This window comes from Canis aureus, chromosome 8 (assembly GCF_053574225.1).
Source record: "Canis aureus isolate CA01 chromosome 8, VMU_Caureus_v.1.0, whole genome shotgun sequence".
Taxonomy (NCBI): domain Eukaryota; kingdom Metazoa; phylum Chordata; class Mammalia; order Carnivora; family Canidae; genus Canis; species Canis aureus.
In genome coordinates, this window is record NC_135618.1 from 37418023 (window position 1) to 37444613 (window position 26591).

Below are 26591 nucleotides of genomic sequence, written 5' to 3' on the forward strand. Positions count from 1 at the left end.
CCCCGTGGGGGTGCTGGCCACGGTGCGGTCTGTGGGCCCACGGGGCTTAGTTAACGCCTTGCGGTGGGTGTATGACCTGCCGCCGCCCCAGCACCAGAGGCGACGCCGGGGGTGGGGTGTGGGGGGGTTCGGGATGAAAATATCCCCACCCGCTGGCTCTGCACAACCAGTCTGCCAGTTAGACCGTCGTGGGTGGCATCCGCGACACCATCAACATTTAGCTTTTGCTTCTCGGGCTGATGGTCCAGTGACGGCCGCACCCACGCGGGGAGGCCGCACAGGGCAGGGCCCCGGGAGGCCTGGGGGGCGGCAGCCGTGTGACTGTCCCTGTTCTATTGACGCAGCGACCAGGAGCGGAGCTCTGGGATGTGCATGTGACGATGGACAGCAAGGACCTAGAAGCCGAAATCCACCCCCTGAGGAACGAAGACAAGAGGCTGCCCGAGACCCCGGGAAACCCGGGCCACACAGACGAGAAGCTGAAAAGCTCGCCCCGGCAGCCCCGCCTCTCCCGGTGCCGCACCGTTGTGTTTTTTCTTTCACTGTTTGTCTGCCTGTTCGTAGTGTTCGTGGTTTCGTTCATCATCCCGTGCCCGGAACGGCCCGTGTCGCAGGGGATGTGGCGGATAGACTACAGCGCGGCAGGTGTGCCCCGGGGCCCGGTCCTGGGGTGGGGTGCGGGGGGCACCGGCAGGCCCCGGGCTGTGTGCACCAAGGGAGGCGCCCGTTTGACCACGTTTTGGAATTTAAAGAAACCGCAGATCTCGGGGCCAGGTTTGTGACGGGCTCCACCAACTGCGGCCGGCAGCGCTGACTGCGACGCGCCCCGTGTCTCCCGCAGAACCAGCCTTCGTGAAAAGCCCCGAGTCAGCCTTTCTCTGGACTCCTGGCTTGGTCGCGAGTGGGAGCAGTGGAGGGTGTAAATGCCGCGGCCTGGGCCTGTCGTGCCACGCTGCTGGGTGTCTCCTGCAGCCAAGGGACTTTCTCAGTTAGGTCTCAGAGTCTGAAGCTTAATTTTGAGAGGGAGGAATAAAGTATGTTGGTTTTCTGCAGCTTTTATTGAAGCATAATCTGTACGACAGATCAGTCACTTGTTTTACGTATGCGCCTCCATGACTTTTAGTCTATTCATGGAGCAGCTGTGTAACTGTCAGCACGGTCCCGTTTCCAAAGATTCCAGCAGCCCCGTCCCCCAGCCCAGGCTGCCACCAGTTGCCTCCTGCCTTCAGTCTTGCCTTCTGTGGACTTGGCCCGTGAACAGGATCACGTGACCTGTGTCCTGGTCCAGCTTCTCTCACTGAGGCCCATCTGTCGGTTACAGCGTGTCCCCCGCTTCTCTCTGGGGCTGAACAGGCTTCCTGTGCACATGACACCTCACGACAGGTTCACCTGTTGGTGCACATCTGGGTGGCTCAGTGTCTTACCTTTATGACTGATACCGCGAGGAACACTATACACTGGTCTTTGCATGGATGCATGTTTTTCGGTCTCAGGTAGATTGCTAGGAGTGAAGATGTTGAAACTCGTGGTAAGTTGATTTGTAGCTTTCTGAGTCACAGCCCAGCTGCCTCCGTCAGGCGGCACCGTTCCCGGCTCCCCCCGACCCCGGCGATTCTGCGTTCTCCGCATCCCAGACCATAGAGAGCCATCACGTTGTGGTTTGACTTTGAATTTCTCTAATGACTCAGGATGCTGATGGGCATCTCTTCATGGGGTACTGGCCATTCTCAAATCTTCTTTGGTAAATGTCTCTTCAAATTCTTGCTCGTTTGAAAAATATGAGGGGCAACTAGGTGCCTCATTTGGTGACAGTCTGCCTTCGTCTCAGGTTGTGATCTCAGGGTACCGGGATCGAGTCCCGCATCGGGCTCCCTGCTCAGCGGGGCATCTGCTTCTTCCTCTGTCTATGGCCCCTGCTCATGATCTTTCTTGCTCTCAATAAAATCTTTAAAAAAATTTTTTTTAAATCTTAAAAAAAATAAAATCATATATTTTATGTTATTTATTGTTTTAAGCACGGAGCCCAGTGTGGGGTTTAAATTCACAACCCTGAGATTGAATCTTGAGCCAAGATCACAAGTTGGACGCTTGAATGACTGAGCCTCCAAAAATATGATTTTTTAATTACGGAATTATAAAAGTTCTTTATGTATTGCAGATACAAGTCTTTTAAGAAATATATGATTTGCAAATATTTGCAGCCAGTGGCTTATCTTTGCATCTTCGTAAGGTTCTTTTCTGTTCTTTTCTTTGGAGAGAGCTCGAGCACCTAGAGGGGCAGCAGGGAGGGGGAGAGGGAGAGGCGAGAAAGAACCCCCAGCCGACTTCCCCGGAGTACAGAGACCTCGGTGCAGCCTGATGGGGGGGCTCCATCTCATGACTCCGAGACCCTGACCTGAGCTGAAACCAAGAGTTGGACACTCAACCTACTGAGCCACCCAGGTGCCCCAGAAATACTACTGATACTACATTGATCTTTTATCTTGTGACCTTGTTGACCTCATTAATTAGACTAGGAGGTGTGTGTGTATATTCTCTGCAGTTTCCTACATAAGCATGTAATATTGCAAAGCAGACAGGTTGTTTTTTTTTTAAGATTTTATTTATTCATGAGAGACATGAGAGAGAGAGAGAGGCAGAGACACAGGCAGAGGTAGAAGCAGGCTCCATGGAGGGAGCCTAACGCAGGACCCGATCCCAGGACTCCAGGATCATGCCCTGGGCTGAAGGCGGCGCTAAACCACTGAGCCACCCGGGCTGCCCTGCTTCTTCCTTTCCAATCTGACTCCTTTTTCTTTCTTCTTCTTGCTGGAGTTTACTGGCTAAAACCTCCAGCCAACAGAACAGGTGACGTTGGACAGGTAAGAACAAAGGTCTCCTTGAGCTTAGGAAGGAAACTGCCTCTTTCAGCATTAAGTATGATGATAGCTGTAGGTTTTTTCGTAGACACCCTTTAACAGTTTGTTTTTATCATGAAAGGGTGTTGGATATTGTCAGATGCTTTTTTATGGTTGTGAGACAACTGGGTGGTTTTTGCCCTTTATTCCTATTAATATGGAATTTATATTGATTTTCAGATGTTAAATCAGCCTTGAATTCTCGAGGAAGACCCCACTAGATCATGGCGTATAGCCCTTTTCCTTGGTTGCTGGATTCATTTTGCTGCTTTGTGTTGAGCACTGGTGTCTGTATCAGTGAGGGACGCTGAACTTCGCTTTCTCTTTTTGTGGTGTCCTCGCCTGGTTCACTGTTAGGGTGACTCTGTTCTCATAGGTGTGTACGTAGCTGGGGCCTTGTCTCTATGGCCTCTTACCTGATGGTTCCTGCCACCTTGGGCTGCTGGGATATGTGGGGGCTTTCAAGGAAGAGCTGTCACCCTCTCGTTTTTCCAGATCTCTCTGTTCACTTTTTGACTAGTCCCCCTACCTGTTGTCTGCTCTGCCCTGTATCCCAGCCTGTGGCTGGCTCCAGAGCTGGCCTCCCCCGTTGGCTTGGGAGCTCACAGTACCCCTGGGCCCCTGGCTGTGAATCCCGCCATTCCCCTCTGCCAGGGAAGCTGCTGCCTTTGGTCCTGACCTCAGTCTGGTGCCCAGCTGTGGAGGGCTAGACTGGCACCGTCCAAGCCTGGAGTCTGGTGTTTGATTTCTATTTTTAAATTGTGGTGAAATATACATCCCATACATGTAAAGAGCATCATCGGTTGGCATCACTGCACTCGTGGTGCTGTGCAGCCATCCATGCGGTCTGTTCATCATCTCAACAGCACCGCGCCCGGCAAACATGGACTCCTCTCCCTCCTCCTCCCTCCTCCAGAGCCTCTTGGCCTGTGTACCTGCAAGTCTGCCTATTGCAAGGACCTCTATAGAAGTGGAATCACGTAACATCTGCCCTCTTGCGCCTGCTGACTGCACCGGGCGTATTGGCCTCAGAGCTCACCCGCGCTGGAGCAGGCATCGGGTTCTCCTTCCTTTTTATGGGGGAATAATGTGTGTTGGGTGTGGACTGCACTGCTCATCCATTCCTCTGTCCACAGATGTTTGGCTTCTTTCCACTTTTTGGCTGCCATGAATGACACAGCGAACTGGCTGTATGGGAATGGAGTTCCTTCTCCCAGTTATTTTGAGTAAAAGAGTATGAGGTAGTGTCTCGTTACTGCTCCGATTTGCATTTCCTTAATTGCTGGTGATGCTGAGCATCTTCTCACGTGCCAGGACTATTTATCTATATTCGTGCAAGAAAGGCCTCTCAGTCCTTTGCCCATTTTTGACTCGGGTCCCTTGTCAGATGCTAGATTTGCAAGTATTTCCGCCCACTCTGTGGGTTGTCTCTTCACTCACAACAGTGTCCTTTGACGCACAAAAGCTTTACATTTTGATGGACTCCACTTTGTCTGTTTTTTCTTTGGTTGCCTTGCCTTTGGTGTCACATCCAAGAAATCATTACCAAATCCAATGTCGTGAAGATTTTTCTCTATGTTTCTTCTAGGAGGCTCTTAAGCTTAGGCCTCTGACCAATTTTGAATTCTTTATTTTTGTTTTATTTTTTTAAAGATTTTACTTATTTGAGAGAAAGAGAGAGAGAAGGAGCAGAGGGAGAGGGGCAAGCAGATTCCGTGCTGAGCACAGAGCCCCACGCGAGGCTCCATCTCAGGACCCTGAGATCATGACTTGCGCAGAAATCAAGAGTCGGATGCTTGACCGACTACCCACCCAGGCGCCCCTTCATTCAGTTTTGGATGTGGGGTCAGCCCAGCTTCATTCTTTTGGTGTTTGATTTTAACCCTTGTAGTTTATCATTTGAGTCCTTGGATGGAAGGAGGAGAGCCTTCCGTGTGCAAGAGTGCGGCCTCCGGGCCCTGGGCGCAGGTCGGGAGGGATCTCTTCCTGACAAGAAGGTGTGCAGAGCCCGCACGCGTACAGCCGGGTGCCCTGCTTGTTCCTTCCCGGGCGGCCGACACCTGAGCGTTCGTGTGTCGTGTCCACGAGGGAGACAAGGTGCCGAGGTCGCCGCTGCTCCTAGGGCGGCCTCGCGCTGGAGGCGCTAACGCGTGCCCACCTGGGGAAGCGCACAGGCGGATGGGGTCAGACACAGCCGTGGCCTGAGGAGTGGCCTGTGATTTCCTTTTTCAGTCACCTATGACTTCCTGGCTACAGAAGACATCAACAGGGACAGGATCCAGGATGTTCTCTTTCTTTATAAAAATGCCAACGGCAGCAACAACTTCAACCTATCCTGCACCGACGAAGGTGATTGGCTTTTATCTGTAAAAGGAGGAACTTGCGGTAGGCGGCGGGATCCGCACCCTCTGCCTCTTCTGGGGAACCAGCTGGTGGATTTCTGGGAACCAGCACACAGCCCTTGCTTCCCGGGAGGACTGGGCCCCCTCTGGCCCCCCACACACCCCTGACCCCACGAGCTGGCGGGGGGGGGGGGCGCGGGGGGGCGGCGCAAACAAGGGCTGAGTCCCCCACCGAGCTGGTGTCTCCTACAGGCTTTTCCTCTCCCTGCACCTTTGTGGCTGCCGTGTCGGGGGCCAGTGGCAGCGTGCTCTGGGAGAGGCCCGCGGCCCAGGATGGCGCCCTCGTGCGGTGCTCCGTCCCACAGACGCAGGGCAGCAGGATGTCCTCCGCCTGCATCCTCGTGGGCAGACCCAGCTCCTTCGTTGCTGTGGACTTGTTCACAGGTGGGCGGCTCCACACAGGTGTTCCACACCTGGCAGCTCTGAGGTGGTTCAGCCCTCCTCCTGGGGACCTGTGGGCACGATGGGGAAGGAGCCCCATGGGGAGGCTGCCTCTGAGCAGTCATGCACGCTGCCGGCCTGCCTTGTCACCTCCCACTCCAGCCGTGCTCGTGGGGCTGGCGTCTGCTCGAGCCCTCGGGGACCATCTGGGCCTGTCAGGGCTCGGCGTGCACGGGCACTGGTCCCTGGGCCTCAGGGTCACCAGCCGGGGTGAGGCCTGGGCTTCAGGACGCCAGGGGGGCCAGGCAAGAGCATTTCCCCCACCAGTGGTGGTTTTAAAGAAATAGAAGGAAAAAAGAGCAGGCTGGAAATATTTTAAAAAGAGAGGAATTAGTATGAAAGAGGGTGTGGACAAGATAGCATCCGGGTAGGAAGGCTGTCATGCTGGCGCTGTCTGTGGGTCCGGCCATAAGCACACAGCGTCCTCGTGTGCCTTCTGTGAGCAGGACTCTGCCAGGGCCTTCCTGGGGGCCCAGGGTCCTGGGAAGTGTCAAGGTCAGGTGGCGCCCATCCCGGTGGGAGGGTCAGCATTGGCCCTGTGATGTCCTAGCGCCACGGGGGGGTGGGGTGGACATGAGAGGCCAGCAGGAAGGGGGAGCTTTCTGGTTGCAGAGGCAACACTTGAGTGCTCTGCTGCATCAGTGACTGACCGCCCACTGGCCACGCACCGCACGTCGGCTGGCTTCCTGCTGGCAGGCATTCCATCTTTGGGCGCTGCGCACCACCAGCCCGCAGCACAAGGGGGTGTGGGGGCAGTACTTGGTGACGTTGTCCTTGGTTTCAGGGGAGACCCTGTGGAGCCAGCCCCCTGGCTTTGACAGGAACACCTCCGACCTGAGCTCGTTACTCCAACTGCCCGATGTCGATGCCGACGGGGCCCCAGACCTGCTGCTTCTCGCCCAGGAGGACAAGGAGGTACACTCCCCCAGGTCGCTGTGGCCCACTCCCCGGCCCCTGGTCCGCTTCTGCTTCTTGGGCAGCACTCAGGTCTGACCACGTGTCAGGGACTTGCCCAGGGCCCTGTGCTCCTGGCACCTCTGACCAGCACGCGGGTGGCGGCTGTGGGCCCCCAAGGACAGTAGACCGTGCGCTTGGCTGTGTGTGTCGCGGCAGCGGGGTTGTCCGGGTCCCCAGGTGGGCAGGTGCCTGAAACCACACACCTGACTCAGGGCCTTTTCTCAAACCGCGATGTTCTGCACCATCGTGCGTGTTGCAGGTCAGCAGCTACCTCTACTCCGGCAGCACTGGACGCCAGATCGGCCACCGCGGCAGCCTTGGCGTGGGCGGGACCGCTGGCTCCCTCCTGCACGTCACCAGGGCAGGCGCTCACTACATCCTCTTCCCTTGCCGTACGTCGGGCCTCTGCCTGCAGGACCGTCCCTCGCGTGGAAGCCACATGCCCAAGGGCGCAGAGTCGGGGAAGCCTGGGAGCCCAGGGAGGGTGCTTGTGCCGGAGGGACAGGGGTGGCCCGCAGGCTCCGCAGGGGAGGTGGGTGGGGGGCACCCGGAGTCCCGGAAGCAGGCCTGGCAGCCTTGTCCTGAGTCCCCTGCGTTTCCGACAGCAAGCTCCCTGTGCAGCTGCTCTGTGAAGGGCCTGCATGAGGCGGCGACCGGGGGAGCGAGCCCCCTGCGCAGAGACCTGCTGTGGGAGCGCATGCTCAACACCACCCCCCATGGGCCGCTTGGGCGCAGGTTGGTCTGTGTGGAAGGTGCGGGGGCCATCCCTGGGCACTGGGTGCACCTCATCTCCACGGGCAGCGGGGTGGGGGGGAGAGAGCAGCCATGGGGAGCCGGCGGGGAGAGCACGGGGCGAGCCTGCCTGCCATACCGCTGTCCCCTCCCGTCCCCGCAGCCCGGGAGCTCTCCGCCACCTGATGCACGTGCCAGGGAAGGCAGGCGAGGACCTCCTCCTGGTGACTTCGGAGGCCTGTGTGCTACTCGACGGCCAGGACCTGACACCCCGGTGGACCTTCCGCACTGCCCAGGTCTTCAGGTACAGTCTCCTCCCAGGAACCGTACGGTGGCTGCAGGTGGCACCGTGGCCTGGCCCCTGGTGGCCCTGGGCAGAGGCCTGTGGTCGGGGGGCTCCTGCCTGGCCCCGGTGCTGCCCCTCCATCCGGCCTCAGCCCCTGTGGGGCTCTGGCGGGGGATGCAGATGGGCAGGTGCCTTCCAGCACTCCGGCCCCCTCCCCTGGGCCCCCTACAAGGGCTCCCACCCCCTCCCCCTTCCCCTGAGGCCCCCTCCCCCAGGGCCCCTGTGAGTGCTCCTACCGCCTCCCTGCGGGGGGCGGGGGGTGGGCCTGCGAGCACTCTCACCCCCCCCTTCCCTTGCAGAAAACCCATCCTTGGCCACTACAAACCTGACACCCCTGCCGTGGTCATCGAAAACGGAACCGGCACCAACAGACAGGTAGGCCGCACCTCCTGAGGCTGTGCCTGTGAGCAAGGCCGAGGGACCTTTGCCGCACCGGCTCCCCACCCGCGTTGGCCGCGCCCTCCTGCTTACCCTCGGGGTGCAGCTCTGCTGGGGCTCCGGGGCCTGGGCAGCCCCACCTGTGACCCGCGTGCCCTCCCACCCCCCCCAGATCCTGCTCCTGGACCTGGGCAGCGGGGCCATCCTGTGGAACCAGGGCCTCCCGGGCCTCCCTGGGGACCCACAGTCCGCCAGCCTGCCAACCGCAGACCACCGCTCGGCCTTCTTCTTCTGGGGCCTCCACGAGCTCTCCGAGCTCTCTGGCACCAACCAGACGGTACGGGCAGGGCGGGTGCTAAGGGGACCCACCCCCTGGCAGGGCAGAGGCCACGGCCAGGCTGGGGTCATGCCTGGAAACAGTGGGGAGCTAACTGGGAGCCTGGGCGTGCACATAATGGAAGCTGTGGACAGTGGGTGGGCTCAGGCAGCCAGCAGAGGTGGGGAGGCTGGGGCTGGGGTCGGCCTGGGGCACACAACGGGCCCCGCGGGGGACGGCAGGGGTGCAGTCCCAGCAAGAGTATGCCGCAGGAGGGTCAGGGCCAGGTCGGGGAGCAGAGACGGTGGCACGGTGGTGGCCTGTGGACACACTCGGGGCAGAGCATCCTGTGAGGATGGACGCCACATGGCCCAGCCGCGGGGCCCAGGACCCTCGGTCCGCCTGCTCCAGACGTGGGTCCACCTGGCGTCCACTGCTGGTTCTCACCCTAGAGGCCCCAGGATGCGCAGCACAGCCTATACATGTTCCACCCCACGCTGCCGGGCGTCCTGCTGGAGCTGGCCAACATCTCCGCCAACATTGTCGCCTTCCAAGGTGCGTGCGGCCTCCCCGGGGCAGGGCTCTGCTGCAGCCAGTCCCGCCCACTGCTCCCCAGGCCCTGACGGTTCCTGTCTCCCACAGCGGTCCTGTTTGAGCCGAGCCGCCACGCTGCCTGCGTCCTCCTGATGGGCCCGGCTGGCCCTGACACGCCTGGCACAGTCTCCGTGGCTAAGCACAAGGTGCAGGACCTTGTCCCGGGCAGTAGGGTGGTTCGCCTGGCGGAAGGCGGGCCTGACACTGACCAAGCTGTCCGGGACCGGTTCTCCCGCCTGCGGTACCGCAGTGAGGCATAGACGCATGGTGGCCAGCGCATGCGGGACACACTCCAGCTGCTGCCATTAAACCCCACAAGAAGTCCGTCCTTCCCTGGGTGTGCACTCCAATCCCCGTACTCCTGGCCCAGGATACTCGTCCTACCCAGGGGTGCCCGGGCCACTCCCATCACCTGTGCAGCCACATGCCCCCCAGTCCTCACCCTGCCCCCCTGGGGTCACACTCAAAGCCGCTGCCCTCATCGTGTCTCCTTGGGTAGAGCGGGGCCCCACAGCACCACCCCCACTCGTCCACACCGGGTCCCTGTCTGCAGATCCCCCTGGGGCCTGGGAGGGTGGCTGGCCCTGGGTGGCCTCGGGGCACCAGCTGGGCCCTTGAGGCAGTTCCTGGTCCCAACCTTTCCTGGAGCAAGTAGGGGAGGACTCAGGCCTGGTTGGTGGAGACAGGCCCCCGAGGGACGGGGCTGCGAGGCGCCCCCAGGGGTGCTTCCATCCTTGTGTCAGCTGCACGTGCTGCGAACGTCCCGAGAAACTGGCCGCCGGGAGCACGTGGGGGGTCGGTCTACCCCTCAGTACACACTGGAGCTGCTTATCCCTCAGGGGTCCCCATACCCCCAGCAGGTGCCTGGCCGCCTCCTGGTGCTTGGACGCCCCCTGCGGTCGGTACCGCTGACACAGGACTCACCTTCGTGCCTTGCCATGCCCCAGGCCCGCCGTGGCGCTGTGGGGCTCTCGGTGCCCCGATGACCCGGGCACCGCGGGAGACAGCGGAATAAATGGTTTGCACTGTCTGAGAGCGCAGGTGTACACCTGTGTGTTTGCTCCCAGGGCTCAAGCAGACGCGGCGCCGGCCAGGCTGCTGGAGAGGGGGGCCCCCTCCCACCCAGTCGCACGTAGGGCTCCGGGGACTTTTCCTGCACGGCCTCTAAGCGTAGCTCAGGTGTGAAGAACCCTCGCTGGTCACCGTGGTTCAAGTCGGGAACCCAGCCTGGGGACGTGGCGGGTGTGCTCCCATCAGGGCCTGAAGGGGGTCCTTGAGCACCCCCTGTAGTCCCCAGGCGGCTGCCCAGGGGCAGCAGAGGCCGCTCTCTGTCAGGGGCAAGACCCTTGTCACCGTGAGAAGCTGCCGCCCCACACACGCAACCTGAGGCACAAGGGTTCCGCGGTGACAGGTGCACAAATGGAAATCCCCGGGGGCGGGGGGCTAGGAGCGTGCCCAGACAGCACCCCTGCAGGCCCAGCACAGCGAGCAAGGAGCTGGGGGCACAGCTCAGGATGCACCGTGCTGGTGGCCGTCCTGCACCAGGGGCTTGGAGTACACAGCCGCAGCCCTGTCCCTCTGGGGCTCTGACTTAGATGGCTGGGAGATGCTACAGGGCCACTCTCCCCACAACCTCCCAGGACTCCGTTTCCCCACCACCTGGGGCACTCAGGCACCCTGGTCCTGCCAGAGCAGGGATGGCACGCCCCAGCGTCTCCTGCCAAGGCCACCGAGTCTGCAGCCTGAGTCTGGCCTGGGTCCCTTGTCTGCTGGGGACCGCCCCCCCCACGGACCGTCCCTGGCCAACACCTTTCATGGCCGAGCTCCCCGCACCGTCTTCTGCCACCGCCCAGCTCACGTGCACCTTACATCTTGCGTCGCGGGCACCGCGTGCCTCTTGCACACGCCATACGTTCAGCCCACGATTCAGGACCACGAGGTAGGCTCAGAGTGAGGACCAAGGGTCTTTTATTTCCAGGCCAGGACTGGGCAGGACCGGGAAGGGTAGCAGGGGTACTTCACTCCAGCTCAGGCACCCGCTCCTTTCCCCAGGGGCCTCCCCTGCCCCGAGCTGGGAGCCACAGCCTCGAGGACACCTGCTAGATGTGTCCCTGCAGCTGAAGTGGGACTCGCAGTGACAGCCACAGAGTGGGCGGGACACGGGAGGGTGGCTCTGGGCTGGCTGAAGGGCAGGAACTGGGGGCATGGCAAGGGGGTCCCCGAGGCCATGCAGCACAGCGTGGAGGGTGCATCTGCCCCGGAGCCCGCACTTCCTCCCGACGAGCCACCTGCTGGAGACGCCCTGCGGTTCACCAGCCGGTCCATCCATGGGAGTGCAAGATGCCGCCGGGGCTCGTGGGGTTCATGGGGCCCACCCAGCTGGGCCCGCATCGTCCCCGAGGCTCCAGGCCACCCAGTTCACGTGCGGACACCGTCCCGGGAAGCACGTCTGGGCTGGTGCGTCTGGGGAGGGGAGGGCTCGAACGGGGCAAAGGGAGCCCACGAGGCCCACGTGCCCTCGGGCAGAGGAGGACACCGGGCGCGGGTCTCAGAAGCCGCCAGGCCGCCCCCCACTGGTGCCCACCTAGGTGCCCCTGTCCCCGCACGCAGGGTCACTTGCAGCAGCCACAGGCTCTGCAGACGTGGAGGCGGGAAGGAGCGTGGGGCTGGGGCTCGGGTGTGGCGGCTTCCGCAGGAACGGAAAGGCCCTGCGGGCGAGAGGGCGCTGAGAAGCGGGCCCAGCGGGGCTGCCTGCCTCCCGGGGCGCCTGCTGCCGGCCGCCACCTCACCGTCTCCTGGCCTCCGCGGGGACCACGGCGACCGCCAGCAGGTCCCTGTACGCTGCCGACTTCAGGAACCGCGGATACGAGTCCTGCAAGAGACGGCACCAGCCAGCCTCCCACGCCACCTCCCCCACCTGCCCCCCCAAGTCACGCCGACGCGGTGCCCCGGCTCCCGGCCACCTGGCCTGTTACCCTTGGAACCGTGGGCTCAGCGAGGCGAACCAGGGCACCTGCAGTGACCCCCCGGGGCGCCCCCAGGCCCACCACACCGGATCCTCCGTGGACCCCCAGGGGGAGGGCGGGACGCGGTGGGGTAACAGGCAAGCTCGAGAAAAAGTAGAGCACACGACAAAGAACAGAAACCTAAGAACCTAATCCTTTATATTCAAAGAAAAAAGTATAAGTTTTGTCATTAGTTTTGGTGAAAACATGAGAAGACCACGCAAGAATCCAGACAGGACTGGGCTTCCCTGAAACCCGCCTTCTCTGTAGGTTGGAGTTTGAAAGTATATTGATGCTTCACAGAATCCTAAAATAATAATTCCCGAACATCAACATAACACGCCCCAAGGCAGCGGGGCGTCCAGGGCCCGACGCCCTGAGCGCGGGAGGGGCTGTGGTCCTCAGGTGGGGCGAGCGCAGAGGAGCAGCGAGGAAACCGGAGTCGGGGCTGGGCCAGGAGCCCGGCAAGGACCGCGAGCAGCAGGGGCTCCGATTCCGCCCAGGACTCGCCCTTTGCGCCTGTGCTCAGGGTCCGGCCCCGACACAAACCAGGCGACGGCGACACGCGCCGCTCGTGAACAGCCTCGCTCCGGGTGGGCGGGAGGAGCCGGGCCCGGGCCGCGGCTGCGGGACGAGGGCTGGGCCGTCCACACCACGGGACACTGCGAGCCAAAGCGGGTGAGACCCCGGGCAGGCAAGGCCTGAAGGTCACCCGACATCGCCGAGCGCCGGTGGCGGACACCTGGAGGCCGCCCGCGCGGGCCTGCCCCAGGGGACCCGGGCCTGCTCTCTGGAGGGACCGCACAGCAAACGCCTCCCCGCCGGGCAACCTCTCGGCGCAACCCAACCAATACACAAACAGGGTGAAACGACCACCGATGCACGGAGTCGCAGGAAACAGGAGACCCACGAGAGACCCCGCAGGGCGGGCAGAGCAGACCCAGGCCGTGGGGGCCGCCGAGCCAGGAAGGAGCCCGACCCCCAACGCAGGCGCAGGCCGGGGCCCGCCTCAGATCTCGCTCAGCTCTGCGCCCAGGGAGGGAGGTCGGGCCCCGCGCCGCGCCCCGTGCGGCCTAGTTGGGGAAAAGGCTTAAAGGCTTCGCACCCAATCCTAGCACGTGTACCCGCTTATACCCAAATTCAAGCCAACGGAAAAGAAATTAAGTACTTGCAGGCCGTGGGACGCGGAGAGGGTCCCAGAGATCTGTGACCGCGCCCCCCGCCCCGCCAAGAGCTCTGCATGCGACGGGGCCAACGACCCTGCGGTGCGGCGCGTCCTGGCCCCACGGCCTCGTGCATCAGGGAGGCGCTGCGGGACGACCAGACACACAGGCCGACGCTGCACGGCTGCGAGCGGGGCGGCGTCCCCGCAGGCTCCAGGCCGGGGGCCGCGATCTCCGCGGAGGCAGCCCGCGCTGCCTCACCCCCACCGGAGCCCGGAGGCCGCGGCCGCCGCAGCGCACAAGCCCCCACTGACGGGCTCAGCTCGGCCAGCTCCGCGGGGACAACAAGCCCCCACCGTGTCCGCGCCAGGCGGCCCCGGGGTCGTGCTGCGGAGGGAGGGGCCCGGGGCCCTGGGGGCGGACAACAGTCCGGACACGCCCCGCCCGAGCGGCCAGCGACGCCACGGCCACGCAGGAGGCACGAGGGCGCCGCTCAGCCGGGAACGCGCGCGTTAAGACCCGTGCTGGGAGCCGCCCGCGGCGCCGCCGGAGCGCAGGTCACGCCGCACACCCACCTTCTTCATCAGCATGTAGATGTGCAGCTGCGCGTCGTCCAGCACGTAGCGGTGTGGCCGCCGCAGTCCCGCCAGCGTGCTCTCCATCGTGCGGCTGTCCACGTTCACCCAGCGGGCGGCGCCGGGGGCCAGGAACTGCCTGCGTCGCCGCCGGCCCAGACGCTGTGGGCCCCGCACGCCGCCCCGCACGCACTCACGTCCCGGCACGCAGCCCCCGGCACGCAGCCCCGCACGCATGGCGCCCCCGCACGCACGCCCCGCCAGGCACACATGCCGCCCCCGCACGCACGCACCCCGCCCCAGCACGCACGCCGCCCTGGCACCCACGCACCGCCCCCCGCCCCCCCCCCGCGCTCACTGGTACACCGAGTCCACCAGCGCGGGGACCTGGGCCTGCCCTCCGTAGCGCAGCTCCTCGCACGCCTCCCAGAAGCTGAGGTTCTCGGCTGCAGGTGCACGGCCGGTGAGGCCCGGGGAGCACCCCGGGGAGCCCCCCCACCGCCCCGGGCGGCGCAGGGCAGGGGCTGCTCACCACTGAACTCCGTCCCCAGGAAGGCCAAGAAATGGGCCCGTCCCACGGGGTCTCCCAGGAGCTCTTGGAAGCTGAAGCCCCACCGCTCCACGCGGAGCTTTGTGGGCACCGCCACGCTGCGGGGACGGAAGGGGCGGGTCAGGAGCACGGGGGAGGCGGCGGGGGGGGGTGGCACGGACCCCGCCCCGGGCTCACCTGGGCGCATTCACCGTCCAGTAGGTGTCGTCGTCCGTGACCCAGGGGTTGCTGGGCAGGCAGCCCGACAGGAAGGGGTCGTGCGGGCCACGCTGGCTGCTGAAGTTCAGGTACCTGGGGGGGGCGTGCCAGGGGCCAGGGCGGGGCCGGGGCACGGCGGTGGGGACGCGCCCGAGGGAGGGTCTGGGCTCGGCCCCCCAGCGCACTCACGCCTCGAGGCAGACGGAGGACTTGACCCGGGCCCTGGCCAGCGCCTTCCTGCAGCGCTCCACCTGGGTGCAGCCGTGAGGGGCATCAGCGCCCGCCCCGCCGACCCCCCCCAATCCCCTCCCCGCCCCGGGACCCACCTCCTGCCTGTAGAACTCCGGGCTCTGGGTCTGCAGGGGGACGAGCGGCTGCGGTTAGGGGCAGGCCCTGCGGGTGGGGGGACCTCCCGGCCCAGCCCAAGGGGCCCTCCTGGGGCTGCTGCAGAGACACCCACACCCCCCGCTTGGCCCTTGAGGCCCCCTCCGCTGTGAGAGGGCGCGTCCGGCTTTCCAAGCACCACGTGGGGGCCTCTAGTCCGGAGCTTTGCAGCTTGTCCACGGAGCCCACAGGGGAACAGAGTCCCCTTTCACGTCCCCAACTGTCCCCAGTTCATGTTTTCAAGTGTATCTGGGTCATGGTTTTAAAGGCGGCGGGTACGGGAGAGGCACGGCCACGGGGCCACGCTGGGGCTCCGGCCTGCGGCCCTGCGCTCCCCAGAGCCCGGGGTTCTGCCGAGCGCAGAGGCTCAGAGCCGGTGCTGGGTGGAGCCCGCACACCCGGCGGGGGCCGGGGGCCTCCGGGCGACCCTACAGGGAGCCGGGTACAGTCTACAACCTACGGTTTCCCAGGCTGGGAAACTGGGAGGGAGCTTTACCCGCGAGGCTATTTGGGCTTTTGTGGGAGCAAAGGGCTCAGCTGCCGCCAGGTCTGAACATGCGGCTCCCTCTGGGTCCAGCGGCCACGGGAGGCCTTGGAGGCGGTGACGGGCCGCGCTCCTCGGCCCTGCACCGTGAGGCTGGCCCAGCCCGAAGGAGAGCCCCGGCCCCCCAGAGCCCCGCCATGCTTACTTGCACCCGGGGCAGCAGGTGGGGGAAGCAAGAGGTGAGAGCAGAGGCCTGGGCGTGGGGGCACAGGGGGCCGTCAAGGGCACGTTGGGGAGCAACGGGTCCGCGGGCGGGGTCCTCACCAGCTGCGCTCGTCCGGCGGCGGCGCAGGAGCCGCGCTCTGGACCTTGCTCCAGGACGCTAGGGACGCCCGGCTGCAGAGGAAGGCCCAGGTGGGTGCGGGGGTTCCTGCCCCCTGCTCGCCGCCTTGAGCCGAGGCTCTGACCCGCGTGTCATCCGGGGATCCGGGGGAACTCCCGGATCTGAGACACGAGGCCCTGAGCCTCTGCCCGCCCCCCCCCACCCGCGGGACCTCACCTCCCCGCTCCAGAGCTCCCGAATGCTCCGGCTGCAGACCACACGTCCTTCTTTCTCTCTTCTATTTTTTTTTTCTTTCTCTCTTCTTTTGGAAGTAGGCCGCAGGCGCTGGGCCTTGGACTCACCCCCGCCCCCCCGGGGCCCTAGAGCTGCACTGCCCCCAGCTGTGGGGCCAGGTGCCCCTCTAACCACCCGGGGCCAACGGTCACGCGTCCCCACACACCTGGCGTCCTGGCGCAGCCTCCCTGAGGCCCAGGGTCGCCTCCCCACCCCCACCCCCAGCGGCAGCTCCAGATGCGGTGGCAGGGCCCCCCCACGGGGACGCACCTGCCAGTCCTGAGGCCCCATCTACCCGCCCGGGCCCTCGGGCAGAGCACAGAGCACGAGTGCGCGCTTGCCCGGACACCCGCCCCCGGCACCCCCTGATGAGGTGCCGCAGGTCCCTCCACCCATGGCCCACACAGCCACCGCCACAGGCGCACGCAGACCGGCCACCCGCGCCCCACTGCTCTTGGCCTGCGACCTCGCTTCCTCGGTGCTGCCGCCGCCCGTAAGCCAGGCCCTGCTGCGCCCACTCCCTTACACCCCTGTGTGGATGGCCGCAGCCTCGGGCCCGGCCCCAGGACTCTGCGTGCTCACGGGTCACAGAACCAAGACGCCAAAGCCACAGCCTAGGGAGCACGCGACTCCCGGCAGACCCCGCTGCGGTACAATGACATGCCCCCCGCACCCGGGCTTACCGGGGGCCTGTTCACCAGCCAGTACGTCCGCTCCTGGCACGCGATAACCAGCCTGTCCCCCTTCCTGCGCTGCTTAGCTGCCCTGCGGGAGTAGGCGGAGTTGGGGGGCATGTGGAGCCCACAGTAGCACCTGCCCATGCCCGCTTCAGGCCACAGCCTGAGTCAGCGACCGGCCTGGGCAGGACGGGGCCTCCCGGTGCTGCCCACGGTGCCCACCGGGCGCGAGCAGGGGCAAGAGCTTACCGTAGCTGCTCCCTGGCCTGCACCACCACCAGGTCCCACGCGTGGTTCATCTTCCTGTGCAACTGGTCATAGTGCTCCTGGGGGACACCGAGGTCTCTGCTAGGTGAGCACTCACGGGTCCCGCCCTGGGGTGCAGACCACCCACCACCCCACGGAGACAGCGGGATGATGTGTCTGGGGGGCTGTACTCTCGGGGGGCCTGGCTGTGTGCTCCAGGGCAGTCGGTGAGCGCTGGGACCAGAGCCCTCTGGCTGGGCTAGCCTGCGGGGGGGCCCACCTTCTCATGGCCGACCAGGGCCCCCTGCTTTCGGATGTTCTTCTTGGCCAGGTAGATGGCTGGAAGGACGGGGGGCCAGGCTAGAGCAGGCTCTGCGCCGCCTCCCTGGTGCTCCGCTTGGGAGCGTAGCAGTACAGAGAGTGGTCCCAGGCCGGCCCACTCCTCACTCACCGTAGTCCAGCTCCGTGGCTGGCCCCAGGGTGCTCGTCCAGAAATAGGGCGTCTGGTGTAGTGGAGGGGCAGGGTGTCCGGGACCTCCTGGGCCCTCCCCACCCCAGGAGTGGTCCACTTTCCCCGCTCCCTTGGGAAGACGCTGGGCTGGCCAGGTGGTGCCTCCGCACCTGCCTGTCTGTCCACAGCCTGCAGACTCACAGACGACTGGCCCTCCTCCCCACCTGGAAGCCCCGGAACCCAGCTCCATGCCCTCCTGGGGTCCGGGGCAGCCACTACCTTGTGGACTGGGCTCCCTGAGGCCCTACTACCTGGTGGGGTGCGGTGGGGCCTGCCATCAGCCTGTACTAACCACCCAGCTGGGACTGCCTGGGTCCCTGTTGTGGCCAGGGAGGCCAGGAAGGGGGCTCCATCGGGACTGGGGTCCTGTCTCAGGCCCCACGCACCCTTCTTAATGAGGGGCAGCTTGAGGATCCTGGGAGAATCCCCCACACCCTCTAAGGAGTCCCTGCTAACGGTCTCTCCCCTTAACTTGGTCCTTCTACACAAAACACCGCGTCCAGCATTATGGGGAGGGGCGGTGGCCCCAGGCCGGTGGGGACATCACCACTTCCACCGTTTCCCCCAGTCCCCTCCTGCCGGGCTGCGGGGTTTGGGGTTCCCGTGGGCTCCCAGCTGCACCTGACCTGAAACCTGTAGGGTGTGTCGTCGGGCCGGAGCACAAGGCTGCGGGGGTCGCGCAGAGGGTACAGGTAGCCGTGCTGCACCAGGAGGGTGCCCAGGTGCAGGGCCTCTGGGGGTGCGGGTGGGGGCTCAGCCTCGGAGAACCAGGCCCGAGCTCCCTGCCCAGGGCATCCGCGCGGCGACCCGGGGCAGGGGGCGGGGCGCGGGAGGAGCGAGGGGCTGACCCCCTTACCCTCCTCGGAGAGGCAGTATTTCTGGATCAGCCACTCCGCGATGTCGCCGCCTGCACAGCAGAGGGGGTGTGGGGTCGGGTAGACCGAGGCAGGGCCTCCGCCACCGCGGACCCCCGCCCCCGCTCCCCGCGGGGCCTCACCAGCCACCGTGTGCGGAATGACGGTGATGAGCAGGCGCTGACTCCGCATCTTCACGCCCTGGTCGGGGTCCTGCATGCTCACGACCACTCGCTCCATCTGCGCGAGGGGGGCCTTAGGGGCCGCTGCGGGGGGAGCCCCCACCCCGGGTCCTGACTCCCCGCGCGGGCCGGGACGCCCCGGATCAGCGAGCTCGCAGGGATTAGCGCGCAGGACGGTGGATTTGGGACCGCGGAGGGGCGGGGGAAAGGGGCGAGGCGCGGGCCCCTCCCCGCCGCCCCCCTGCCCGCGGCCGCTCTCGTGCGCACGCCCCCTCCCCTCTCCCGCCTCGGATGCCCGAAGTCCCGGGGGGGGGGGCGGGGGACTCCGGGCCGGCACCTACCTTGCTGAGATGCGGCAGCTGCGCTCCCGCGCGTCCCCCGGCCATGGCGCCGGCTAGGCCAGATGGCGGTGGGTGTCGGAGCCGCCCCTGCCCGCGGCCCCGCCCCTGCCCGCGGCCCCGCCCCTGCCCGCGGCCCCGCCCCTGCCCGCGGCCCCGCCCCCGGGCGGCGCTCGCCCCGCCCGCCCCCGGCCCCGTTAACCTCGGTGCTCACAGGGCCTCCCCCCCCACGGCAGGAGAAACTGAGGCCCGTGCCCGTGGGACGAGCTCCTCGGGGACAGGCGGGGGCGCTCCGAGAGGAGGGTCTCCAGGGAGGGTGGGGGGCGCGGGACCCAGATGAAGGCCTGTTGCGCACCTGCCCAGACTGCGGCCTGGAGGCCCCCGGAGGGGTTGCCCCAGGAGCTGGCGCGGGCGTGGACCCTGATGGGCCCGCAGGGGAGCCGGGCGGGGTCCTGCGAGGCCAGGCCGAGAGCGCAGACGGCTCCCTTTCCCCCGCTCCTCAGACACCGGGTATCGGAGCCCGAGGGAGAGGAGCCGTGGACAGGGAGGGGCCCGCGCGAACGCCCCCCGCTTTCCATCCAGACTCAGGGTTCACCCGCGGCCTCTACACTCAGTATCGCGTCCTGGCCTTTCTCTCCCCCCCGCCGTCAGCTTGGCTACTTCCACCCCCGAGCCCTCATGCTGGACTTTTTTAAGAAGTTCGAGGGGGTCTATTTCTGTTTGGGAGATAGGGTGCCCTCCTCCCCTCGGAGGTGCTGGGGACAGGACAGGAGGGCCAACAGCGGGCACTGATCCCTTTCCGCTGCGCACAGGCCAGGTCCAGGGTGAGCTGGGCAGGAGGACTGGGGGGGGGGGGTCCTACCTCCGACGGGGCACCATCCTCCCTGAGAATCCCAGTGAACACCCAACCATCCCCACCCGCACCGGTGGGGTCAGGCTGATCCCAGGCCTGACTGTCCTTTCTGGGTTGGGGAGGGGGGTATCTACTGATGCTGAAGGCCACAGAGGCCATAGCTGCCCCTACCTGGGGACAAGTGGCTTCTCTAATCAAGTAACCCCACCCACACCCCCAGGGAAAGGGCAGCAGAAATGGGGCCCGCAGCTGGGGGAATCCTGTCTTGGAAAAATTGTGGACAGAACTGCAACGGGTAATCCCCACCCAAGCCCACGGTTCCCCTCGTATCCATGGCCCTCCTCTGGGGTGCAGGTAGGGGAGTCATGGCATGGTCACCCGGCTGTGCTCTGCTGGGGGTGGAGAAGCTGTTTGTGCAGGGTAGACGCTCAGGGGCAAAGGAACCAAGGCGCGACAGGTCTGCCTGTGAAGCCAGGACGGCAGGGGGCCCCAATCCCTTTTGTTTTCCTTGAAGGTGGGAATGAATCCTGGGTGTCCTCAGCCTGGGAGGGCGGGCAGAGGGGAATGCGGAAGAAGAGGGCCTCGGGCTGGGGTTCTCCGTCCTCCACGCAGACCCTCATCTCGCTGTCCCAGCCTGAGCCCCGGCGCAGCCCTGCTCCCTGCACTGGGGCCCCCATCTGCCCACCCCAAGGTTTCCCTGGCGTTGAGGCCAGAGACCCCCTCAGGGCTCCACCCCCAGGATTCTGCTTTGGGTCAGTGCCCTCTCCTGCTCAGTCGCCGCCCCGGCGAAACCCGGGAGTAAGGGCCGTGAGACTCCATGATGCTTCTGCCTACGTGGGGGGACCCTCGTCTCCGGGTGCGGACAGGTCCCCGTCGCCTGTGACTGCGAGCCTCTGGGATGTGGCGGGGGTGGGGTGGGAGGGGAACCGCGGGCCCGCAGGTGCGGCCTGCACGGCGGCAGGTAATGAGAGCCTGGGGGCCGGGGGAGGAGGCGGCACCTGCCCCCCCCCCGCCCCCGGCCCCGCCCGCCCCTCCCGGAGGGCTGCCCCGGACGGTCCCCCGGGCCCCCTCGGCGCCGCGGGGTGGGGCGGCTGGTCCGCCCGAGCGGGGTGCGGGCTGGGCCGGGCCCGTGACCGCGGCGGCCGTGCGGGCGACACGCGCGTCTCTGCGGGGCTGCGCGGGGTCCGCGGAGCGGCTGGGGGCGCGCGGCGCGGGCGCGGCGCTGGGCGCGGGGGGCGCTCCCGGCCGGGATGAGCTCACCGCAGTCGCGCCGGGGCTGAGCGCCGAGCCGGGCGGCGGAGGGGCGGGCGGCGGCTCCTCGGCGGCGGGGCCGGGCCGCGGGCCACCATGCTGGGCCTGGACGCGTGCGAGCTGGGGGCGCAGCTACTGGAGCTGCTCCGGCTGGCGCTGTGCGCCCGAGGTGAGCCGGCTGGGCCGGGGCCAGGGCAGCCACGTGGGCGGGGGCGCTCGGCGGGGCGGGGGCGCCCGGCGGGGCGGGGGCGCCGGCGGCCTCCCCCGCGGAAACTTTGGGGGGCTCGCGTGGGGAAACTGTGACGCGGCCCGGCCGGGCCCTGGCGGGGGTGGGGGGCTTCGTCGGGGCCAGACACTGGGGGGCGAGAGAGCCCAGAGTGGGCGGGTCTGCTGGGGAAGCCGGCGGGAGACCCTCTCCCCTGGGGGCCGTGCCCCAGCCCCCCCTCCCTTGGGTGGGGCTGGGCCCCTCTAGGGCTGTGGCCATTACGGAGGCTGGGGCGCAGAGGGAGACACCCTGTCGGGAGAGACTGCGGGAGGCGCCTAGAGAGACTCACGGCCGGTGGTGGTGAGGGGTCTAGGCGACCCGGACCCCCAGGCGCCCCAGGGTGGGGGGCGCAGAGCCCACAGCCGCCCCCCATCCCCCAGGGGCACCAGGGCCAGAGCATCTAGGGAGCCGGAAGGTGCAGGGGTCTGACAGGTGTCGGGGGCACAGCCCCCGAGCTGGGGAAGCCCTCCAGGTCACCACTCCCAGCTGGGCCTGCAGTCCGTGGGGTGTCCATTAGGGTCCTCCTCCTCCCACCCTGGTGTTTAGCCTCGGAGTCAGGGAGGAGCCCCAGACGGGTGGCAGCTGGTGCCTCTGCGATGTCACTCGGCTGCAACTCCCAGGGGCTTCTCCAACCCCAGGGCCGGGGGTGGGTGCTGCTGCAGGTCCCCAGCCCCTCACCCCGAGCCTCCCCCGCCGCCCCAGTTCCTCCGGGCACCGCGGGGCACGGCTGGCCAGAGGGGGGCCTCCAGCTCGATGAGCGGATGCCAGGGCCAGCCAGTGGCAGCGGCTCACGCCCCTCTGCACCCCCCAGTCCTCCTGACAGACAAGGAGGGGAGACAGCTGCCCCCGGACGAGGCCCTGGACGAGGCCGTGCCCGAGTACCGGGCCCCGGGGAGGAAGAGCCTGCAGGAGCTCCAGCAGCTGGACCCCGAGGACGAGAGCTTGGCCAAGTACAAGCAGACGCTGCTGGGGCCGCTGCCCCCCGTCGTGGGTACGCACGGCCCGGGCCTGCGGGGAGGGGCGTGGGCGGGGGGCACCGTGGTCACATCCCGTGTTTCTTCAGACGAGAGCCTGCCCAACGTGCAGGTGACCCGGCTGACACTGATGTCCGAGCAGGCTCCGGGGCCCATCACCATGGACTCACAGGTACCAGCCGGGGCTCCCGGGCGGGCGGGGGGCGGCCAGGGGCTCCGAGGCGCCCGGCCTCAACTGCGCTTTCCCCGGCAGGGGAGCTGGCTGCGCTCCAAGGCCAGGTGTTTGTCCTGAAGAGGGAGTGGACTACAAAGTGAAGATCACCTTCAAGGTGAGGCCAGGTTGCGGGGCACCGGTGGCAGCAGCGCAGTGCCTGGAGGCGCCCCTAACCGCCTGTGTCCCTCAGGTCAACAGGGAGATCGTCAGCGGCCTCAAGTGTGTGCACCACACCTACCGCCAGGGCCTGCGTGGTGAGGGGGCGCAGGGACGGGCGGGACAGGCGGGGCGGGCGGGCGGGGCCCGGGGTGGCCCCTCACGGCCCCCTCCCGCAGTGGACAAGGCCGTGTACATGGTGGGCAGCTACGGCCCGCGCGCCCAGGAGTATGAGTTTGTGACGCCGGTGGAGGAGGCACCCCGAGGAGCCCTGGTGCGGGGGCCTACGTGGTCACATCCTTCTCACCGATGACGACAGGACGGACCACCTGTCCTGGGAGTGGGGCCTCCACATCTGCCAGGACTGGAAGAGCTGAATGCCTCCACCCAGGGGGCCGTCCTCCATGGGGTCCTGGCTCCCCCTCACTCAGTGATCCCCCCCCCCGCCCCATCCTGGGACGCACCCCCACCCCCACCCCGGGCTGCCCCTGTGCCCTGAACGGCCCTATTAAAGTCGCCTTGTCTCACTGCCCTGGGTGTTGCTTCTGTCTGCCTCCCTGCCCTGGGGGTGGGGGGGGCGGTGGCCTTATCTCCTGGGACTGGGCCCGGGTGCCACGTGGCGGCTGCCGCTTGGCCCCCCGGCCCCCTTATCTGCCCCCTGCCTCGTGGGCCGGCACTGCCATGGACGGCCAGCTCCTGCTTGCGCTGCTGTTGCTGCTGCTGGGGGCCTCAGGCCTGCGGGACAGGGGCCGGGGGGGCCCGAGGAGGAGCCCCTCGAGGAGGAGAAGGTCCCTGAGGAGGATGGGATCTTGGTGCTGAACCAGCGCAACCTGGGCCTGGCCCTGCGGGCCCATCGCACCCTGCTGGTGCAGTTCTGTGAGTGCACCGGGCCGGCGGGCTGGAGGAGCCCCAGGGGCCACCCCGGGGTTCAGCTCCCCACCCTGCGGATCTGGGCTGCCCCAGTGGGCACTCGGCCCCCACGGGGCTCCCGGGGCTTTGCCAATGGTGTCGGAAGCCAGCCCTGGGAGCTGAGCCTGGAGGGGGGCGTCCATCTTGAGCAAGAGAGGTAGGGAGGCAGGTGCAGGGAAGACCCTTGAACGTCTCCATCCGCAAACTGTGGCGGCCAGACAGCACTCGGGCCTTGCTCGCCCGCTGGATCTTTGCAGGCTTTTACACAAGGGAGAGCTGTTCCTAGGTTGGCACCTCCCGCAAGCAGACACAGGTGGCTGGGCGCAGGCCTCGGGCGGCAGCTGAACGGCTCATCTCAAACCCGGTCAGGACAGGCCGCCCTGCGCCCAAGCAGGCACCCTGAGCAGCCTGGCTCTGGGGCAGACGCTCAGATGGGCCCCGAAGGAGGGAGGTGTGGACGGGATGATCCTGGCCAGACCTGACTGACCCGAGGTCGGCCAGCTGTGGCGCGGCGGGGGTGGCAGGGGCCAGGGCCGCTCATGGCCCTGTCCCCCAGATGCCCCCTGGTGTGGGCACTGCAAGGCGCTGGCCCCCGAGTACAGCAAGGCAGCTGCCCTGCTGGCGGCCGAGTCAGCCGAAGCCAGGCTGGCCAAGGTGGATGGGCCCGCGGAGGCGGAGCTGACCAAGGAGTTCGCTGTGACCGAGTACCCCACGCTCAAGTTCTTCCGTGACGGGAACCGCACACACCCAGAGGAGTACACCGGTGCGGGGCGCGGGCCCGGGGGCTGGGGGCTGGTGGCTGGCGGCTGGGCCTGGGCTGAAGGGACTCTCCGCAGGCCCCAAGGAGGCCGACGGCATGGCCGAGTGGCTGAGGCGGCGGGTGGGGCCCAGCGCCATGCGGCTGGTGGACGCGGAGGGAGCCCAGGCGCTGATAGATAGCCGGGACGTAGTGGTCATCGGCTTCTTCCGGGTGAGCTGCTGCCCTTGGGGTCCGGGCCGCGGGAGCGGGGCCTTTGGCGCCCGCTGACCTCACAGGTTTGGGCTCCGCAGGACCGGCAGGACGAGGATGTGGCCACCTTCCTGGCCCTGGCCCAGGATGCTCTGGACATGACCTTCGGGCTTACTGACCAGCCGAAGCTCTTTGAGAAGTTCGGTGTCGCCAAGGACACCGTCGTCCTTTTCAAGAAGGTGGGTCAGGGCCAAGACGGGAGTAGGGGTCAGGGCCGGGACTCCTGCTGACCTGTCCGGTGCTGTCCAGTTTGACGAGGGGCGGGCAGATTTCCCAGTGGACGAGGAGCTGGGCCTGGACCAGGGGGACCTGTCACGCTTCCTGCTCACGCACAGCATGCACCTGGTCACAGAGTTCAACAGCCAGGCAAGCTGGGCTATAGGCGTGCTTGCAGAGGTGGGCGGTGCAGGGTGGGGGTGTCCGTGGCAGCCGCCCTGCCAACTCAGCCTGCCCCTGCAGACGTCCCCGAAGATCTTTGCGGCCAGGATCCTCAACCACCTGCTGTTGTTCGTGAACCAGACGCTGGCTGAGCACCGGGAGCTGCTGGAGGGCTTTGGGGAGGCGGCTCCCCCGTTCCGGGGACAGGTACCTGCCGGTAGGGGCCTGGGTGGGGGCCGGGTCGGGTCGGGGTCGGGCCGGGCGGCCAGCGCGGACTCGCCGTCGGCAGGTGCTGTTCGTGGTCGTGGACGTGGGCGCCAGCAATGCCCACGTGCTGCAGTACTTCGGCCTGAAGGCCGAGGAGGCCCCCGCCCTGCGCCTCATCAACATGGAGACCACCAAGAAGTACGCGCCTGTGGGCGGCGGCCCACTCACCGCGGCCGCGGTCACTACCTTCTGCCACGCGGTGCTCAGCGGCCAGGTCAAGGTGCGCTGACGCTGTCCGCGGGGGGGGGGGGGGTGGCGTGGGCGCCAGGCCTGCGGCCCCCGTGAAGCCCTGGCCCGTCCCGCAGCCCTACCTCCTGAGCCAGGACGTGCCCCCCGACTGGGACAGGCGGCCGGTCAAGACCCTCGTGGGCAAGAATTTCGAGCAGGTGGCTTTCGATGAAACCAAGAACGTGTTTGTCAAGTTCTGTGAGTGTAGAGGGCGGGGGCGGCGGGGGGAGGGAGAGAGGGGGAAGGAGGGGGGAGGGAGGGGGAGGGAGAGGGGGGAGGGAGAGGGGGGAGGGAGAGAGGGCGGGGGGGGGGAAGGAAGGAGGGGGGGCGGGGGAGGGAGGACGGCCCTGCGGCCGCGCCAACGCCCCGCTGCCCTAGACGCCCCGTGGTGCACGCACTGCAAGGCGATGGCCGCAGCCTGGGAGGCCCTGGCCGAGAAGTACAAGGACCACGAGGACATTGTCATCGCCGAGCTGGACGCCACCGCCAACGAGCTGGAGGCCTTCCCCGTCCACGGCTTCCCGACCCTCAAGTACTTCCCGGCGGGCCCGGGGCGGAAGGTGAGGCGGGTGCGCCCTCCGCGGGCTGGGGCGGGGCCTCCGGTGACGCAGGGCGTCGGGGCGGGGCCTGGCCGGGGGCGGGGCCTCCTCCGTGGGGCGCGGAGCCCGAGGGCCGGCCGGGGTGGGCCCCGGTGGTGGGGCGTGTTGCGCAGAACCTGGCGTCCATCAGGTGATCGAGTACAAAAGCACTAGGGACGTGGAGACCTTCTCCAAGTTTCTGGACAACGGGGGCGAGCTGCCAGCTGAGGAGCCCACAGAGGAGCCCACGGCCCCCTTCCCGGTGGGTGCCCGTCCCAAGGTCGCCGTCTCTGGGCCTGTGGCACTGGGGTTGCCGGTAGCAGGGGTGAAGCAAGGGTGCAGTTTCCAGCTGGGCCTCTGTCTTCAGGACACACCAGCCAATGCCAGCGCGGAGCCCAAGGAGGAGCTGTAGCTGCCCCCGCATCACCACCTGCTGCCCCCGCGTCCCGCTCTGCTGCCCCCACATCCATGCCCTGGAAGCTGGGCAGTGAATAAAGATTTGGTCCTGGACTGTGTGTGGTTCCTGAGCACGACTGGCCCCCTGGCCCTTGGGGTTACCCCAGAAGCCTCCCAGGCCCCGACCCGTCTTGAGTAGCCCCCATCCCTTTTGGGTGGAAGCCTGACTCGGGTCTGGTGTGGGGACGCCCCGGTGTCCAGGAGACA

At 66.4% G+C, this 26591-nt stretch overlaps 4 protein-coding genes across 7 annotated transcripts in view; 3 read left to right on the top strand and 1 right to left on the bottom strand.

Moving 5' to 3' along the window:
- Positions 1–10098, top strand: part of FAM234A (family with sequence similarity 234 member A) — a 36205-nt gene extending 26107 nt beyond the window's left edge. For both annotated transcript variants that reach the window (XM_077905892.1, XM_077905893.1), the window contains 11 exons: positions 345–645; positions 5130–5246; positions 5492–5683; positions 6525–6655; positions 6957–7089; positions 7303–7432; positions 7593–7733; positions 8075–8150; positions 8326–8490; positions 8922–9024; positions 9112–10098. In XM_077905892.1, coding sequence (XP_077762018.1) covers positions 381–645; positions 5130–5246; positions 5492–5683; positions 6525–6655; positions 6957–7089; positions 7303–7432; positions 7593–7733; positions 8075–8150; positions 8326–8490; positions 8922–9024; positions 9112–9323 — 1665 coding nt within the window. In that variant the 5' untranslated portion in view covers positions 345–380 and the 3' untranslated portion in view covers positions 9324–10098. The remainder of the gene's footprint in view (positions 1–344; positions 646–5129; positions 5247–5491; positions 5684–6524; positions 6656–6956; positions 7090–7302; positions 7433–7592; positions 7734–8074; positions 8151–8325; positions 8491–8921; positions 9025–9111) is intronic.
- A 916-nt stretch (positions 10099–11014) lies between these two features.
- Positions 11015–18967, bottom strand: RGS11 (regulator of G protein signaling 11). Of its 3 annotated transcripts, none has more exons than XM_077905901.1 (18): positions 18850–18967; positions 18470–18566; positions 18329–18379; positions 18099–18205; positions 17413–17464; positions 17242–17300; positions 16965–17041; positions 16722–16803; positions 15747–15818; positions 14881–14910; positions 14744–14805; positions 14534–14647; positions 14339–14454; positions 14165–14252; positions 13807–13945; positions 11853–11935; positions 11648–11771; positions 11015–11351 (listed from the first exon to the last, which is right to left on the bottom strand). In XM_077905901.1, the coding sequence occupies exons 1-17, from the start codon at positions 18892–18894 to the stop codon at positions 11648–11650; spliced, it is 1398 nt and encodes a 465-aa protein (XP_077762027.1). In that variant the 5' UTR covers positions 18895–18967; the 3' UTR covers positions 11015–11351. The 3 variants fall into 3 exon arrangements, with proteins under 3 accessions (XP_077762027.1, XP_077762028.1, XP_077762029.1); XM_077905902.1 differs by having other exon boundaries at positions 11015–11354; XM_077905903.1 differs by having other exon boundaries at positions 11015–11771; positions 14881–14904.
- A 1954-nt stretch (positions 18968–20921) lies between these two features.
- ARHGDIG (Rho GDP dissociation inhibitor gamma) lies at positions 20922–23089 on the top strand. The gene is given in 8 exon segments (XM_077905910.1): positions 20922–21119; positions 22027–22206; positions 22279–22367; positions 22448–22478; positions 22481–22518; positions 22594–22657; positions 22739–22853; positions 22855–23089. Coding segments are annotated over 8 exon segments (672 nt in total). The 5' UTR covers positions 20922–21046; the 3' UTR covers positions 22937–23089.
- A 151-nt stretch (positions 23090–23240) lies between these two features.
- Positions 23241–26438, top strand: PDIA2 (protein disulfide isomerase family A member 2). The gene is given in 12 exon segments (XM_077905894.1): positions 23241–23289; positions 23292–23435; positions 24025–24231; positions 24305–24438; positions 24519–24656; positions 24727–24843; positions 24937–25062; positions 25145–25342; positions 25428–25548; positions 25729–25910; positions 26080–26190; positions 26296–26438. Coding segments are annotated over 12 exon segments (1572 nt in total). The 3' UTR covers positions 26341–26438.
- The last annotated feature ends 153 nt before the right edge of the window (positions 26439–26591 follow it).